This window comes from Nerophis lumbriciformis, linkage group LG12, assembly GCF_033978685.3.
Source record: "Nerophis lumbriciformis linkage group LG12, RoL_Nlum_v2.1, whole genome shotgun sequence".
NCBI classification, from domain to species: domain Eukaryota; kingdom Metazoa; phylum Chordata; class Actinopteri; order Syngnathiformes; family Syngnathidae; genus Nerophis; species Nerophis lumbriciformis.
In genome coordinates, this window is record NC_084559.2 from 44714541 (window position 1) to 44733145 (window position 18605).

Here is an 18605-nt window from a genome sequence, read left to right on the forward strand (position 1 = left end):
GAAACTGCTGTTCTTAATGTGTCCACTGGATGTCGCAATAGCAATTATTTGTATCTTTGTAGATGATGCTACATATGTACAAAATAAACCACATGATGTTAGTACATCAGTCGAGGAAAATGATCAAACGACATAAATAACATACTGTAATTTGATTTTGATATCATTTTCTTATCTTGATAGATTGAAAATTAACGCCAATGAGTTAACTGATGAACATTATCACATCATTTATTTAGAAAATATAAATAACGACAAATAAAGATAGAATACTATTAATTGCAACATGTAAGTGTAAAAAAAAAAAAAAAAACATTATGATTTGTAGAATTTCAGAATATGCTTGTTCTGTTTTTAAACAAAGAAAACAATATGAAGGTGTCTTTATTTTTAAGTTAACGTGCCATGATGTTACCAGTTCGGCCCACTTGGGAGTAGATTTTTCTCCATGTGGTCTCCGATCGAAAATGATTTTAAGACACCCCTGATGTAAAGTAACACAAAACATTGCCATGTATGTCATTCAACCAGAAAAAAACACGTGTGCAAGCATAAATTACGTTCTAACGGCCTTAGGAATGGGTACCTTTCATATTTGAATTGATACGATACCAAAGAATCGATACTGGTACTCAACAGTACCAATTTTTGGTACTTTTGTGTGTGTTTCAGTGTGTCAACTAATGTTAATTGTAAAAAATAAAACTTAACTTCTCCTATATTAGCATGCTATCATTAACCTGCTAATATTTTATGCTAATATTGTTGCTATTTTTATTTGTATAAACCTAAAATTAATGGATTGTTATACTTGACGACAGCTTAGAAGCATGCTAACTTTTCCTATGTCATTATGCTAACCTTAGCATGCTCACATTACAGGCTTGCATTTTAACTAATTCTATTTGTAAAGGTAAAGGGGTTATACTTGTATAGCGCTTTTCTACCGTCAAGGTACCGTATTTTCCGCACTATAAGGCGCACCGGATTATAAGGCGCACCTTTAATGAATAGCCTATTTTAAAACTTTGTTCATATATAAGGCGCACCGCATTATAAGGCGCATAGAATAGATGCTACAGTAGAGGCTGGGGTTATGTTATGCATCCATTAGATGGAGCTGAGCTAAAGGGAATGTCAACAAAAGAAATAGTGATTGTACTGACACTTCTACTTGCTGCTCTCTGTTCAACAACCCACTGTTCGAGTTTGTCCTCCAACTGTAGCCATCTCGCTTTGTTCCCTTGGAATCTCTGTTTAGTCTTCTTTACTTGGCGCAGGTCATCATGTTGCTTCCTCCACGGCTGCTTACCGTAGAAGAAGAAGCGCTTCTTCTTCTACGGTAAGCAGCCGTGGAAGGGGGAAAATGAAGTCGGCGTAGTTACCGAAGTTGCGAGACCTGTAGTGGCTCAATATTGGTCCATATATAAGGCGCACTGGATTATAAGGCGCACTGTCAGCTTTTGAGGAAATAGTGCGGAAAATACGGTACTCAAAGCGCTTTGACACTATTTCCACATTCGCACACACATTCACACACTGATGGCGGGAGCTGCCATGCAAGGCCCTAACCAGGACCCATCAGGAGCAAGGGTGAAGTGTCTTGCTCAAGGACACAACGGACGTGACGAGGTTGGTAGAAGGTGGGGATTGAACCAGGAACCCTCAGGTTGCTGGCACGGCCACTCTCCCAACCACGCCACACCGTCCCCATTTTGTATAAACCTAAAAATAATGGCTTTCGATACTTGGCGCCAGCGTAGAAGTATGCTAACTTTTCCTATGTCAACATGTTAACCTAGGCATGCTCACATTATATGCTAGCATTTTAGCTAATTGTATTCATTTAAACCTAAATATAATGGCTTTTGATATTTGGCACCATGCTAACATTAGCATGTTAATGTTTTATGCCAGCATTTTAGCTCATTTTGATCACTTAAACCTAGAATTCTTGGGTTTTGAGACATGTCTCTATCCAGCAAGTATAACTGTTCCTATCATAACAGTCTAAGGTTAGCAGGCTAACTTTAGCATGCTAACGTTTTATGCTAGCCTTTTAGCTTCAATCAACCCCAGGCCAGAGGTTAACAGCACTGATAGCAGGCACATCAAAATTCCCTTAGGTGTTTTCTAGTTTTCATTTACCATTTAACACTGAGATGTGCTGTCCAATTGTTTTCTTGTTTTCTTACACTTCTGTGTCTCATTTGAAAGTATTACATAGTAGACTTGTCAGGCAGTTGCAAATTCAAGATGTGTGTTGCCTTGGCCAGGAAGTGGTCTTTTTTGCCATTAACTTGAAGGTGCCAGTCTTTTATTTTCTTTAGCCCTCCAAAGTGTTTCTATTGTATTTGTTGTCATTATTACACACCAGCTGTTTGATTGTAATGTGGAACTTAGTTTTAGTTTTGATGACCAAATTTGGAAGTGTGGAAATCGCCTAGTGAAATCGCTAACTAATATATATATATATATACACACACACACACACACAGGTAAAAGCCAGTAAATTAGAATATTTTGAAAAACTTGATTTATTTCAGTAATTACATTCAAAAGGTGTAACTTGTACATTATATGTATTCATTGCACACAGACTGATGCATTCAAATGTTTATTTCATTTAATTTTGATGATTTGAAGTGGCAACAAATGAAAATCCAAAATTCCGTGTGTCACAAAATTAGAATATTACTTAAGGCTAATACAAAAAAGGGATTTTTAGAAATGTTGGCCAACTGAAAAGTATGAAAATGAAAAATATGAGCATGTACCATACTCAATACTTGGTTGGAGCTCCTTTTGCCTCAATTACTGCGTTAATGCGGCGTGGCATGGAGTCGATGAGTTTCTGGCACTGCTCAGGTGTTATGAGAGCCCAGGTTGCTCTGATAGTGGCCTTCAACTCTTCTGCGTTTTTGGGTCTGGCATTCTGCATCTTCCTTTTCACAATACCCCACAGAATTTCTATGGGGCTAAGGTCAGGGGAGTTGGCGGGCCAATTTAGAACAGAAATACCATGGTCCGTAAACCAGGCACGGGTAGATTTTGCGCTGTGTGCAGGCGCCAAGTCCTGTTGGAACTTGAAATCTCCATCTCCATAGAGCAGGTCAGCAGCAGGAAGCATGAAGTGCTCTAAAACTTGCTGGTAGACGGCTGCGTTGACCCTGGATCTCAGGAAACAGAGTGGACCGACACCAGCAGATGACATGGCACCCCAAACCATCACTGATGGTGGAAACTTTACACTAGACTTCAGGCAACGTGGATCCTGTGCCTCTCCTGTCTTCCTCCAGACTCTGGGACCTCGATTTCCAAAGGAAATGCAAAATTTGCATGGTTGGGTGATGGTTTGGGGTCCCATGTCATCTGCTGGTGTCGGTCCACTCTGTTTCCTGAGATCCAGAGTCAACGCAGCCGTCTACCAGCAAGTTTTAGAGCACTTCATGCTTCCTGCTGCTGACCTGCTCTATGGAGATGGAGATTTCAAGTTCCAACAGGACTTGGCGCCTGCACACAGCGCAAAATCTACCCGTGCCTGGTTTACGGACCATGGTATTTCTGTTCTAAATTGGCCCGCCAACTCCCCTGACCTTAGCCCCATAGAAAATCTGTGGGGTATTGTGAAAAGGAAGATGCAGAATGCCAGACCCAAAAACGCAGAAGAGTTGAAGGCCACTATCAGAGCAACCTGGGCTCTCATAACACCTGAGCAGTGCCAGAAACTCATCGACTCCATGCCACGCCGCATTAACGCAGTAATTGAGGCAAAAGGAGCTCCAACCAAGTATTGAGTATGGTACATGCTCATATTTTTCATTTTCATACTTTTCAGTTGGCCAACATTTCTAAAAATCCCTTTTTTGTATTAGCCTTAAGTAATATTCTAATTTTGTGACACACGGAATTTTGGATTTTCATTTGTTGCCACTTCAAATCATCAAAATTAAATGAAATAAACATTTGAATGCATCAGTCTGTGTGCAATGAATAAATATAATGTACAAGTTACACCTTTTGAATGCAATTACTGAAATAAATCAAGTTTTTCCAAATATTCTAATTTACTGGCTTTTACCTGTATATATATATATACACACACACACACACGTGTCTATATATACATATATAGTAAATCTAATGTCAATATCTATCATAAATCTATTGTCAATTAGCATCAAACTAGCCCATTTTGAAAAGTGGAGCCTTACTGTGCTTTTGAGAGCCTTCTTCTTGCTTTGTTAGCATAGAACATTGTAAAGGCAGTCTAAATGAGCTCAGACTCATTTAGACTGCCTTTACAATGTGCTTCACTGCTTGTTTCCCGGTCAAGTGCTTGAGCCGGTGCAGAGTCTGCAACCTAAGGTGACGTCACGAGCAACAAATGTATCAAAATGTGGCACTTTTTAAGTGTACGCGAATCGTTACCGATTAGCACACTTCATTCCGTACATAAAAGGCTGTTTGTTCTCTAATGATCAATATTGAGCAAATTGAAGCCTATATGTGTTCTTTTACTTTTTCTGATGATTGTTTACTCTTCAGAAAACACACCCTGATGCACAAAAATCAGTACAAATCTCATTTGCGATAGACAGTTACATATATTGCACTAACCTCAAGATCTTATATTAGTCGAAGGCAAATTTTTCAACCGATACAATACCAAGAAAAACAGTGCTAGAAATTTATCAGGGTTACATCTGCAGTCGATGTATGGACTAGGGGTGTGCCAATAATTTTCTCAATTCCAAGATTATACCATATTGGTTGATACCGACGTTGCTCGGATACGATAGCAGCTTGAATCATACATACTTGTAATTTTTGTTGCGTGGAATGTGCGAGAAGTTTTGATCGAGTGAACTGATCCAAACACTAACCTATTCATTATTAACCTTCTGGAACTGACTTATGCTGCCTTTACAGAAGGTAAGGTTGTATTCTTGCCTCATTCCTGTGAGAATCCTGCGTGTGACTGAAGCATTAAGAAGTGGGACTATCCAGGGCTAACTGCAGTGTGCTCAAACAACCACCAAGTGGTAGCTGTGAGCAGACAAAACTGTATCACCTCTTTCAGACTTACCAGGTCTTATCAGGTCAGAAGTGCATTCTTCACGCACGCTATAAGTGAGGGACGAGGCAAGAATACAACCTGTAAGCTAAAGTGGAGTGGTAACTGTTTTTTTTTCGTGACACCTAATGGCCACAGTATACAGAAAGGTAAACTTATTACACAGTAAATGTAATGATGCGGACACGTTTGTTACTGGATACTTTCTAATATGCGTCTGCCTTAGAGACTTTGTATGTGTAGGTAATAAGCAACTATAATTATTTGATACTTCTTTTCATCGACAAATGTTGTGTTTTAGACTGCAATATTGTTCAATTAAGAACACTTATTATTTATGTCTGGGTTGCGTGCTTAGCTGTTGTGTAGCTGCTAGTAGTAGCCTACCGTACCTAGTTTCGACCATACACAGATTGCACATGTTACTGCATTGCGAAGTGGACCACTTTCATTAAAATAACAGTTTGAAAACCAGAACAACCATTTCAAAATGATGTGCGCATAATACAAAAGCCTGAGAGATTTGACATAATGTTAGCAGTTGCATAATTAGTCAACAAAGAAGTTTAGTAAGCACTCACCTGATGAAAAAAAAAAAAGTCAACTCTGCAATTATAGCACAATAAACAATTGCTAACATTTACTTACCGCTTTAGTTGACACTTTTTGTGGAGTAAAGACTGGAATTCTGCAGCGTGATGGAGTCTTGATCGTCCTCTTTTGGTTTGATTGACGTCTGGCAACGATGTTCCATGACCATTACTGGCCTCTTGCAAACAAAAATGGAACTGCAAGAGGGGAAATATATATAACAGTATATTGTAGATGGGTTCATACAGAACGCAGTACATTGTCCAGACTCAGTGCTATATCTAACAATATTTAATAATAATTTGTATTGCATCAATTTCTTTATTTTTTTCAAGTGAGAACTAGACTACTAAAAATGCTAAAGTATAGATGTAAAAAGGTGAAAGGTAAAAAAGTTAAATAGGGTTTGTCCAAACATTTTCTACCAAAGGCTGCAAACTGAAAAATCTAAGTTTGTTTTTATTTTTTTTATTTTTAAAGCTATCCTGAACAGCGGAGGTCTTCAAAAGATTAAGTAGACTTTAAAAAAAAAAATGTTTATACTACTCACTGTATTGCAGTTTAGAAATGGCAGTGGCGTGACCTCCCTACTGACTATAGCTTAACAGGTTTAAAATGAAAACATGAATGAATAATTATATTATTGTATTAATGTTGGCATATTAGAATAGCAAGCAAGTAGCGCTTTATTTGCCTGTATTATATATATATATATATATATATATATATATATATATATATATATATATATATATGTATATATATATATATATATATATATATATATATATATATATATGTGTGTGTATATATATATATATATATATATATGTGTGTGTATATATATATATATATATATATATATATATATATATATATATATATATATATATATATATATATATATATATATATATATATATATATATATATATATATATATATATATATGTATGTGTGGGAAAAAAATCACAAGACTACTTCATCTCTACAGGCCTGTTTCATGAGGGGGGGTTCCCTCAATCATCAGGAGATTTTTCTCCTGATGATTGAGGGAACCCCCCCTCATGAAACAGGCCTGTAGAGATGAAGTAGTCTTGTGATTTTTTTCCCACACATACATATATTGCGCTCTACTACGGTATCGAGCACTATTTTTTGGATAACCTTATTAAGACATATATATATATATATATATATATATATATATATATATATACATATATATATACATAAATATGTATATACGTATGTATATATATATGTATATATGTATATTCATGTATATACACATATATATAGATTTATGTATACATACACATATATATACACATATTTATATACAGTATATATACAAAACCCAAAACCAGTGAAGTTGGCACGTTGTGTAAATCGTAAATAAAAACAGAATACAATGATTTGCAAATCCTTTTCAACTTATATTCAATTGAATAGATTGCAAAGACAAGATATTTAATGTTCGAACTGAGAAACTTTTTTTTTTTTTTTTTAATTATCGTTAACTTAGAATTTAATGGGGGCAGCACGGTGGAAGAGGGGTTAGTGCATCTGCCTCACAATACGCAGGTCCTGAGTAGTCTTGGGTTCAATCTTTCTGTGTGGAGTTTGCATGTTCCCTCCGGGTACTTCCTCCCACCTCCAAAGACATGCACCTGGGGATAAGTTGATTGGCAACACTAAATGGTCCCTAGTGTGTGAATGTGAGTGTGAATGTTGTCTGTCTATCTGTGTTGGCCCTGCAATGAGATGGCGACTTGTCCAGGGTGTACCCCGCCTTCCGCCCGATTGTAGCTGAGATAGGCTCCAGCGCCCCCCGCGACCCCAAAAGGGAATAAGCGGTAGAAAATGGATGGATGGATGGATAGAATTTAATGGCAGCAACACATTGCAAAAAAGTTGGCACAGGGGCATTTTTACCACTGTGTTACATGGCCTTTCCTTTTAACAACACTGAGTAAACGTTTGGGAACTGAGGAGACCCATTTTTGAAGCTTTTCAGGTGGAATTCTTTCCCATTCTTGCTTGATGTACAGCTTAAGTTGTTCAACAGTCCGGGGGTCTCCATTGTCGTATTTTAGGCTTCATATTGTGCCACATATTTTCAATGGGAGACAGGTCTGGACTACAGGCAAGTGAGTCTAGTACCCGCACTCTTGTACTATGAAGCCACACTGTTGTAACACGTGGCTTGGCATTGTCTTGCTGAAATAAGCAGGGGCGTCCATGATAACATTGCATGGATGGCAACATATGTTGCTACAAAACCTGTTTGTACCTTTCAGCATTGATAGTGCCTTCACAGGTGTGTACCCATGCCTTGGGCACTAATACACCCCCATATCATCACAGATGCTGGCTTTTGAACTTTGCGCCTAAAACAATCCGGATGGTTCTGCTCAGTGGCCTAGTGGTTAGAGTGTCCGCCCTAGTGGTTGTGAGTTCAAAACCCCGGCCAAAGACTATAAAAATGGGACCCATTACCTCCCTGCTTGGCACTCAGCATCAAGGGTTGGGTTTAATATTAGAAGCTCTTGAAATAAAGATAACATGAAATATAAAGTTGAGATATTTAAAAAAAAAAAAAATTGAACAATTTTGGTCCGAGTATTGACCCCTGAAGTATGCCACAAGATATTTTTAGCTCTGTGGAAGTGTGTTTGCCTAGCTTCACGTATTGCTTCCTGTTGGTTAAGTAGCCTCTTACCCAGTTCAAGCCCAACCCTCTGATGCCATACCGTTCTAATGTGTTTATTAAGATGCTATGATTTATTGTGTCAAATGCTTTTGTTAAATCCATAAACACTGCAGCAGACTTAGACTTACACTTAGACTTAGACAAACTTTATTGATCCACAAGGGAAATTGTTGACACAGTTTTGTTTTTAAATATACATAATATCTGTTTTCAGCTTCTTCTTTTTTTAACAAAAACAAAATCTAACCTTGACTTTTCAGTTTTGTCACCACTAATCTAATATTAGAAGCTCTCGAAATAAACATAACGTGAAATTCAAAGTTAGATAAAGTTGAGATAATTTAAAAAAGTAAACAAACAAAATAATACTATTAACTTACGAATTAATGTTTTGGAAAAATTATAACAATAATAAAACACTTTTAAATGTAAAACTGAACATCATTATTTCTGCCATATGCAGAATGTTTGACACACTTTGGTTATTATTATTATTATTATTATTATTGTTATTATTGTTATTACCATTATAATTATTATTATTATTATTAATAGGGGCAGCGCGGTGCAAGATGGGTTAGTGCATCTGCCTCACAATACGAAGGTCCTGAGTAGTCTTGGGTTCAATCCCGGGCTCGGGATCTTTCTGTGTGGAGTTTGCATGTCCTCCCCGTGACTGCGTGGGTTCCCTCCGGGTACTCCGGCTTCCTCCCACCTCCAAAGACATGCACCTGGGGATAGGTTGATTGGCAACACTAAATTGGCCCTAGTGTGTGAATGTGAGTGTGAATGTTGTCTGTCTATCTGTGTTGGCCCTGCGATGAGGTGGCGACTTGTCCAGGGTGTACCCCGCCTTCCGCCCGATTGTAGCTGAGATAGGCTCCAGCGCCCCCCGCGACCCCAAAGGGAATAAGCGGTAGAAAATGGATGGATGGATTATTATTAATAATAATAATAATAATAATAGTATTATTATCATTATAGTTTTACATTAGCTGACCACAACATGTTGTCAGGAAAAAACCTAACAGTAAAAAATAAAAAAGACCAAAAAGACGTAATATATTGAGAAAAAAGCTGTTATGTTGATACTAATGATTAATTATAATATACTTTGTCACCTATGACACAACACTAGACTTAGACACAATTTGGTTATTATTATTATCATTAATATTATTATTATTATTATTATTATTATTATTATTATTATTATTATTATTATTATCATTATTATTATAGTCTTACATTAGGGGACCGCAACATATTGTTGGGAAAAACCCAACAACAGTAAGAAAAATACCAAAAATATGAAAAAAAAAGCTGATATGTTGATACTAAAGATGAATTATAATATACTTTGTCACCTATGACACAACACTAGACTTAGACACAATTTGGTTATTATTATTATCATTAATATTATTATTATTATTATTATTATTATTATTATTATTATTATTATTATTATTATTATTATTATCATTATTATTATAGTCTTACATTAGGGGACCGCAACATATTGTTGGGAAAAACCCAACAACAGTAAGAAAAATACCAAAAATATGAAAAAAAAGCTGATATGTTGATACTAAAGATGAATTATAATATTCTTTGTCACCTATGACACAACACTAGACTTAGACACAATTTGGTTATTATTATTATCATTAATATTATTATTATTATTATTATTATTATTATTATTATTATTATTATTATCATTATTATTATAGTCTTACATTAGGGGACCGCAACATATTGTTGGGAAAAACCCAACAACAGTAAGAAAAATACCAAAAATATGAAAAAAAAAAGCTGATATGTTGATACTAAAGATGAATTATAATATACTTTGTCACCTATGACACAACACTCGCTGGCCCAGTTTTGTTTTTAAGTATACATAATGTCTGTTTTCAGTTGTTTTTTTTTTTTTACGAAATAAAAAAATATATCAAAATGGTCCCCTGCATACTTTCACCTTTTATTATGTATACAGGTTAAAAAACAACAACATACAGTACTGGATACCCATCCATCCATCCATTTTCGACCGCTTATTCCCTTTTGGGGTTGCGGGGGGCGCTGGAGCCTATCTCAGCTACAATCGGGCGGAAGGCGGGGTACACCCTGGACAAGTCGCCACCTCATCGCAGGGCCAACACAGATAGACAGACAACATTCACACTCACATCCACACACTAGGGACCATTTAGTGTTGCCAATCAACCATCCGAACAATATTTGTGTACAGAAGTGACATGCACTTTCCCTTGTGAACTCTAGATGGCAGCAGAGCTCTTTGCGTTGTGTTGACACTACAATGGGTGTGGCCTGTCCGATCGTATCAGTGGCTCAGCGTCAGGAGGGTCTCGGGGAAGAAGAAAAAAACGGACCAAGTCACAAAAACTGTGGATCGATTGCATGACTTTTTGATGAATATCTATTTTTTGTCTTCATTCATGCTCCCGCTTTGCAAAATATGCCCGCGATTAACGGCTTTTCGATCGATTACAACGCCCTGAATGAGGACAGGACCTTCTCCGAAGGGGACACCCTCTCAGGGAAAGTCACGCTGGCCTTGCTAAAGCCCACGGCCGTGCAAAACCTGTTCGTCAAAGTCAAAGGAGAGGCTCAAGTCCGCTGGACGACGAGGAGCGGGAACCACAACTACACACACTCGGCACACCGCAGATACTTCAAGCTCAAGTACTTTTTGATCACCGCTGCAGAGAGCGATGGTAGGACATGTTTTTACTACAGGACTCTCAACTCTAGTCAGGGACGTGCACAGACACTTTGGGGGCCACATGCTCAAGCCAGGAATAAAGGGCACCCGTTATGAACATGTCTCATACACAGAGCCGGCCCAAGGCATAAGCGTACTAAGCGCTTGCTTAGGTTCCCGCGGCCACCAGGGGGCCCCCAAAAGCAATTAACAAAAAATTATTATTTTTTATTTTTTGCATGTAGGAGTCTGACTGATGATTTCTAAATGATCAAAGATATATTATTGTACAAAAACACAATTTTAGGTCAACATTTTTGCACATTGCTGTTTCAGGTTTTTGTTACCAAAAATAATGAAGTGAATCAGAATCAGCTTTATTGTCCAGTTATGTTTAACACACATGGAATTTAACTTCAGTAGACTGCGCTCTCTTTGTACAAAGCAAACATTAAATATGAACAATTAACTAAAAATATAAACTAGTAATTAAAGACTAATATGTACAAGACTGATGAGACAAGATGACACTTTTACTGTAAATACAAAGCTTTATCACTTGGACTGTTCAACCCCAGGCCACTCTTGTAGCTGAATGTTTTCTACATTTTAAGATTAGGAACCATATGTGGCACTCTGGACATCATTCGTTCATTCATTGGTATTATTTATGTTCTTAACTGGGCCACCCCCATATCTTTATAAATGACATGTCATTTGTAAAGACATGCCAGGCTGACAATAGGATCATGTAAACAACACTGCCAGAGCCGCAATGAGTTTATAGTAGGTGTGTGAATGATCAATCAATATTATTGGCAGAAATAGAGGGCCCCAAAATCAAATTTTGCTTAGAGCCCCATGGAGGCTTGGGCCGGCACTGCTCATACAATTATTATGGGTGATGATAAAAATCAGGTGGGTTGTTTGACCGAAATTGAATTACAAAACCAGTGAAGTTGGCACGTTGTTTGAAAATCCTTTTCAACTTATATTCAATTGAATAAACTGCAAAGACAAGATATTTAATGTTCAAACTGAGAATTTGTTTTTTTCTTCAAATAATCATTAACTTATAATGTAATGGCAGCAACACATTGCAAAAAAGTTGGCACAGGTGCAATTTTACCACTGTGTTACATGGCCTTTCCTTTTAACAACACTCTGTAAACGTTTGGGAACTGAGGAGACCAATTTTTGAAGCTTTTCAGGTGGAATTATTTCCCGTTCTTGCTTGATGTACAGCTTAAGTTGTTCAACAGTCTCCGTTGTGGTATTTTAGGCTTCATATTGCGCCACACATTTTCAATGGGAGACAGGTCTGGACTACAGGCAGGCCAGTCTAGTACCTGCACTTTTTTACTATGAAGCCATGCTGTTGTAACACGTGGCTTGGCATTGTCTTGCTGAAATAAGCAGGGGCGTCCATGATAACGTTGCTTGGATGGCAACATATGTTGCTCCAAAAGCTGTATTAAGTTAAAGTTAAAGTACCAATGATTGTCACACACACACTAGGTGTGGCGAAATGTACCTTTCAGCATTAATGGTGCCTTCACAGATGTGTAAGTTACCCATGCCTTGGGCACAAATACACCCCCATACCATCACAGATGCTGTTTTTTTAACTTTGCGCCTATAACAATCCGGATGGTTCTTTGCCTCTTTGTTCCGGAGGACATGACGTCCACAGTTTCCAAAAACAATTTGAAATGTGGACTTGTCAGACCACAGAACACTTTTCCACTTTGCATCAGTCCATCTTAGATGAGCTCGGGCCCAGCAAAGCCGGCGGCGTTTCTGGGTGTTGTTGATAAATGGCTTTCGCTTTGCATAGTAGAGTTTTAACTTGCACTTACAGATGTAGCGACGAACTGCAGTTACTGACAGTGGTTTTCTGAAGTGTTCCTGAGCCCATGTGGTGATATCCTTTACACACTGATGTCAGTTTTTGATGCCATACCGCCTGAGGAATCCAAGGTCATGGACATTCAAAGTTGGTTTTCAGCCTTGTCGCTTACGTGTAGTGTCCAAAGTGCGGCCCGTGGGCCATTTGCAACCCGCAGCTTGTTTTTTATTGGCCTGTGACACATTCCAAAGGCAAAATAAACACATACCGGATTAGAGCACTACTTAAAAAAACTATAATATGCAATTTCGGTATGTGGGTGCTGAAATGTGCAAGCCAAATATCGGCCGATAATATCGGCAGGCCGATATTATCGGACATCTCTAATTTTAACTTTGCTAGTGTAACCCACATGGTTCACTCTCTGCTTTCTCTGGTCTGCCCGGGACTGGAACCATGATAGACGAGCGTGCTAGCTACCGAGCTAAAAGTCCGAGCTATCAACACGATATCCAGCACTGCTCTTAAGGTTGTCAGGGAGGTTTACCAACGTACACATGGCCCAGCTACCACCGGCTGGCCTCCGTTACAACTAGCAAACATAGAACACTGGGGTCCAAACTTGTGATTTACATCACTGAGGCATTCCTCAAGGCACCACTTTAAGTCCTCTTCTTTTTGACAATTGCAATTTCTGACAGGAGAACTGCCCTTTTGGGGAATTATGCCTATCATTACAATTCCTATATGACAATTTGTGTATGCACTGAAAATTGTAAATAAACACTTGCAATAGGTGGCTAGCAATGCAGGTCATGGAGATTTGATCCAGTTCTCTTATAAAGCGCTCTAAAAAAAAACCTCCATCAACATTTTATATACATACAGTCATGGTCAAAAGTTTATATACACTTGTAAAGAACATAATGTCATGGCTGTTTTGCGTTTCCAATAAATTCTACAACCCTTTTTTTTGTGATAGAGTGATTGGAGCACATATTTGTTGGTCACAAAAAACATTTTGGTTCTTTTATGAATTTATTATGGGTCTACTGAAAATGTGGTCAAATCTGCTGGGTCAAAAGTATACATACAGCAATGTTAATATTTGGTTACATGTCCCTTGGCAAGTTTCACTGCAATAAGGCGTTTTTGGTAGCTATCCACAAGCTTCTGGTTGAATTTTTGACCACTCCTCTTGACAAAATTGGTGCAGTTCAGCTAAATTTGTTGGTTTTCTGACATGGACTTGTTTCTTCAGCATTGTCCACACGTTAAACGTCAGGACATTGGGAAAGACACTCTAAATCCTTAATTCTAGCCTGATATAGCCACCCCTTTACCACTTTTGACGTGTGTTTGGGGTCATTGTCCTGTTGGAACACCCAACTGCACCCAAGACCCAACCTCCGGCCTGATGATTTTTGGTTGTCCTGAAGAATTTGGAGGTAATCCTCCTTTTTCATTGTCCCATTTACTCTCTGTAAAGCACCAGTTCCATTGGCAGCAAAACAGGCCCAGAGCATAATACTACCACCACCATGCTTGACGGTAGGCTTGGTGTTCAGCTCAATTTTTGTTTCATCTGACCACAGAACTTTCCTCCAGAAGGTCTTATTTTTGTCGATGTGATGTCAGATGAAACAATAACTAAGCTGTTTTATCCCAGGAATACCATTCCTACTGTCAAGCATGGTAGTGGTAGTATTATGCTATATAACGCCAACTGTTGCTTGTACAGGTTTGTTATGCGGGGAATTTAGTGGCTCCGCAGAACCCCATTTGAGTTATCAATTAAGAAATTCAAGACTGATGCGTGGCTGATAGGTCAAAACAAATCTCTTGTCTGACCCCATTGATGATGACAACCATCGTGATCTTTCCAACCAACACTACTGTTGTGTTTTACTACCATACCAGTTGTACTGTACTTGTCATCAGGCTAATCGTAAAATCCCACTTCTTTCATTTGCAGAGACTGTGCTTCCCCGAGGTACCCATGTGTATAACTTTAGCTTTACCTTACCGTCAACGTAAGTAAGAGATTCAACATGAATTAATGTGACTCACGATTGTCAAAGTAAATCACTAAGTATATTAATTACTGTTCTGTTTACATCGCATGTGTGATATCTGTTACAGGAGCATGCCTTCAACCTTCAAAGGCAGCCATGGATCTATTGTATACAAGCTGGAAGCAAAGTTGTCCAGAAGTTGGAGAGTGGATCAGACTATTGAACAAAAGATACATTTTTGCTCCAGGTCTTTCCCGCAACTACAATCACTGATGGTTTGTCATTTTACTTTCACTTATCTGAAAATGAAAAAGATGTTTCCCATTACCCCGTCTTCGATACTAGGCCTGGGCGATACATCGATTTTTATCAATGATTTCAACTTTTTTGATGCAGATGATTTGAAACATTTAATATTGATATTTTCCTCTTCTTGTTCCTGCATATTCTTTGCCCCCAGGAGCTCCTGGAGCTTCCGCCCTCCTCATTTCTTTGCATTCACACACACTTATCAAAAAAACGCAAATGAGAGCGAGAAGTTTGTTCTCAAGAAAAGAGAAGTGTTGTCAGCAGTTTGGTTTTGCGGCAACAAACGTGGACCAAATGAGTGCACGCTGCAAAGTTTGTTTAAAAAAAGGCAGCAGCACAACAAACTTGTTATATTATCTGAAACCAGAGCATCCAGTCGGGTGGGGAAATGTAACTCTTTATAAGGCGAACAAGAATCTAACAACAAGCAAACTCCTCCTAAAAAGCAGCTTACTGTGGTGGAATAATTTACACAAGGTACCATGTATCATGAGAAAAAGAAGCACAGTGGAAAACAATCACTAAAGCGGACATTCTGCAAGTCGATCAAGATGTGGTGTCTGAACACTCATTTACTAAACTATAGAGACCTCTTAACGTACATTTTTATTTACACAAGTATTTTATTCAAGACAGGCGTTTTTCCTCCCATAGGAAGCCCTATATTGAATAACTTTATTTGATTAGAACAATCCATCCTTTTTTTTGATCAACATACGAGCAAAATGATCACAGTATATACCAGAATGACCTATAATAGCTAAATTTCATGTTTACTTTTTTTGAAAATTATACTATCCCATCCATTTTCTCCCGGGGGGCTGGAGCCTATCCCGGCTGCCTTCGGGCGGAAGGCTGTGTACACCCTGCGCAAGTCGCCACCTCATCGCAAGGCCAACACAGTTAGATCCATCCATCTTATTCCGCATATCCGAGGTCGGGCCGCGGGGGTAGCAGCCTAAGCAGAGAAGCTTAGACTTCCCTCTCCCCAGCCACTTCGTCCAGCTCCTGCCGGGGGATCCCGAGGCGCTCCCAGGCCAGCCGGGAGACGTAGTCATCCCATTGTGTCCTGGGTCTTCCCCCGTGCCCTAAACACCTCCCTAGGGAGGCGTTCGGGTGGCATCCTGACCAGATGCCCGAACCACCTCATCTGGTTCCTTTCGATGTGGAGGAGCAGCGGCTTTACTTTGAGCTCCCACCGGATGGCAGATCTTCTCACCCTATCTCTAAGGGAGAGCCCCGCCACCCGGCGGAGGAAACTAATTTCAGCCGCTTGTACCCGTCTTGTCCTTTCGGTCATAACCCAAAGCTCATGACCATAGGTGAGGATTGGAACGTAGATCGACCGGTAAATTGAGAGCTTTGCCTTCTTCACCACAACGGATCGATACAGTGTCCGCATTACTGAAGACGCCGCACCGATCCGCCTGTCGATCTCACAATCCACTCTTCCCTCACTCGTGAACAAGACTCCGAGGTACTTGAACTCCTCCACATGGGGCAGGATCTCCTCCCCAATCCGGAGAAGGCACTCCACCCTTTTCCAGGCGAGAACCATGGACTCGGACTTGGAGGTGCTGATTCTCATCGCAGTCGCTTCACACTCGGCTGCGAACCGATCCAGTGAGAGCTGAAGATCCTGGCCAGATGAAGCCATCAGGACCACATCATCTGCAAAAAGCAGAGACCTAATCCTGCAGCCACCAAACCGGAAGCACAGTTAGGTAGATACAAAGTCCAATTTATATGTGTTCTAAAAATAACCCACTTCATAAAAATGTCTATCTTGCTAAGCGTATGATACAGTGAATGCAGTGCCATTTCAAACTACTTTTTTTTTTTTTATCAAATAAAAGCAAAACTTGGTATGGTCATTTGTATGGATCGGTTTCTTTAAAAAGTAGGGACAAAAATTGTAAATCAAATTTTTTGTAAAAGAAAGTATGGTACGATATAGGCCTGAGCGATATGGCCTAAAAATAAATTCTCTGGCCATATCACTCAGGCCTATATAGTACCATACTTTACATGAAGAGAGGGAATATCATTTAAAAAAAGCTAGGGTGGGACGTCCAAAAACGTTTGGAAGACCCGTCATCCTCCATTTGGATTTTTAGTCATTGTTTATTCCAGTTTACTTCCTGTGAGATTTAGTGCGTACTCTTATCTTACAATCTTCTTCACACAAAGCCCCAACGTTAAAACTGGTCCTTTTTTGGGATTAGTGTGGTAAAAAAGCCAAAGATTAAGCAAAACGATTTAGTATTAGTACCTTGTTTTTCATTATCAAGCCTTTCTAAAATATATTAGTCCACAAGACCATAAGAGTCCACCCAGATCCTTTTGTTCCAAGGATTATGCCAGGTGACTAGAATGAAAGATTACCAATTTAATCTACAGAAAAGAATAAGTACAAACAATAGTAATACCAGCGCTGTAGGGCGAACCAAGCCAGTCTAAAGTTCGGAGCAATCTCTAAAATGGTCACCCACCACATATGCTTTTGTCCTCCTTGGCTGCTACCTTGGCGGAGAACAAAACAGAAAGTTACACGCCACATATGTCCATTATCCCTTTATCTCGTTCCTGGTACCTCTTCTTCCGGAACATAAAGGAGAAACAGTGTGTGTGTGTATTTGCAAAGATAGGAACTACCCGGATGTCCTTAAATATAATCTACTGCTCATGAGATAAAATCTCATGTACAGTTCACTGAAAATATTCCTCTAACAAATAGCAAACGAAAACCAAATAGTACAAAAACCAAAGGAGTCTTTCCCTTAAGTAATCATGTAAATCCAATTTACTGTTCCAGACACCCCAAAATATCAACACAAAACACATTTTATAGGGAATAATTGTCGTTTTACCTGCAGAAAAAACTGTGAAGTACGTATAAACGTTGAATAAAATGTATGCACGAGAATGTCTTGCAACATCATTTTTGCATTTACTGAAGACTCCTGCCAACAGACGAGTTTGTGCGAAGTACAAAACCGAATCATACGTAAAGTTACAACTACTGTATATTCAATTGTTTGGTGTTGGCCTGACAGATTTTAAGCGACAATATGCTGACATCTCACGTGACATTATGCACAAATACTAGGGTTGTACGGTATACCGGTACTAGTATAGTATCGCGGTACTAATGAATCAAAAACGATACTATACTCTGTTTGAAAAGTACCGGTTCCCGGGCATGACGGCGCGTCGTCACATCGTGACATTGCTGGTTTTACGAGCAGAGGAGCATGTTCGGCAGTGCACAATCACAGAGTACTTACAAGCAGACACTGTGTGTAGACAAAAAAGGG

At 38.9% G+C, this 18605-nt stretch overlaps 2 protein-coding genes across 2 annotated transcripts in view; one reads left to right on the top strand and one right to left on the bottom strand.

Annotated features, from left to right (window-relative positions):
- Positions 1-5793, bottom strand: part of LOC133622891 (uncharacterized) — a 586815-nt gene extending 581022 nt beyond the window's left edge. The window contains exon 1 of the mRNA XM_061985724.1: positions 5726-5793. The gene's annotated coding sequence lies outside the window, so the exon portion shown is untranslated. The remainder of the gene's footprint in view (positions 1-5725) is intronic.
- A 4965-nt stretch (positions 5794-10758) lies between these two features.
- Positions 10759-18605, top strand: part of LOC133623383 (arrestin domain-containing protein 3-like) — an 18622-nt gene continuing 10775 nt past the window's right edge. The window contains exons 1-3 of the mRNA XM_061986640.1: positions 10759-11128; positions 14940-14997; positions 15107-15254. Of these exons, the coding sequence (XP_061842624.1) occupies positions 10870-11128; positions 14940-14997; positions 15107-15254 (465 nt within the window). The 5' untranslated portion in view covers positions 10759-10869. The remainder of the gene's footprint in view (positions 11129-14939; positions 14998-15106; positions 15255-18605) is intronic.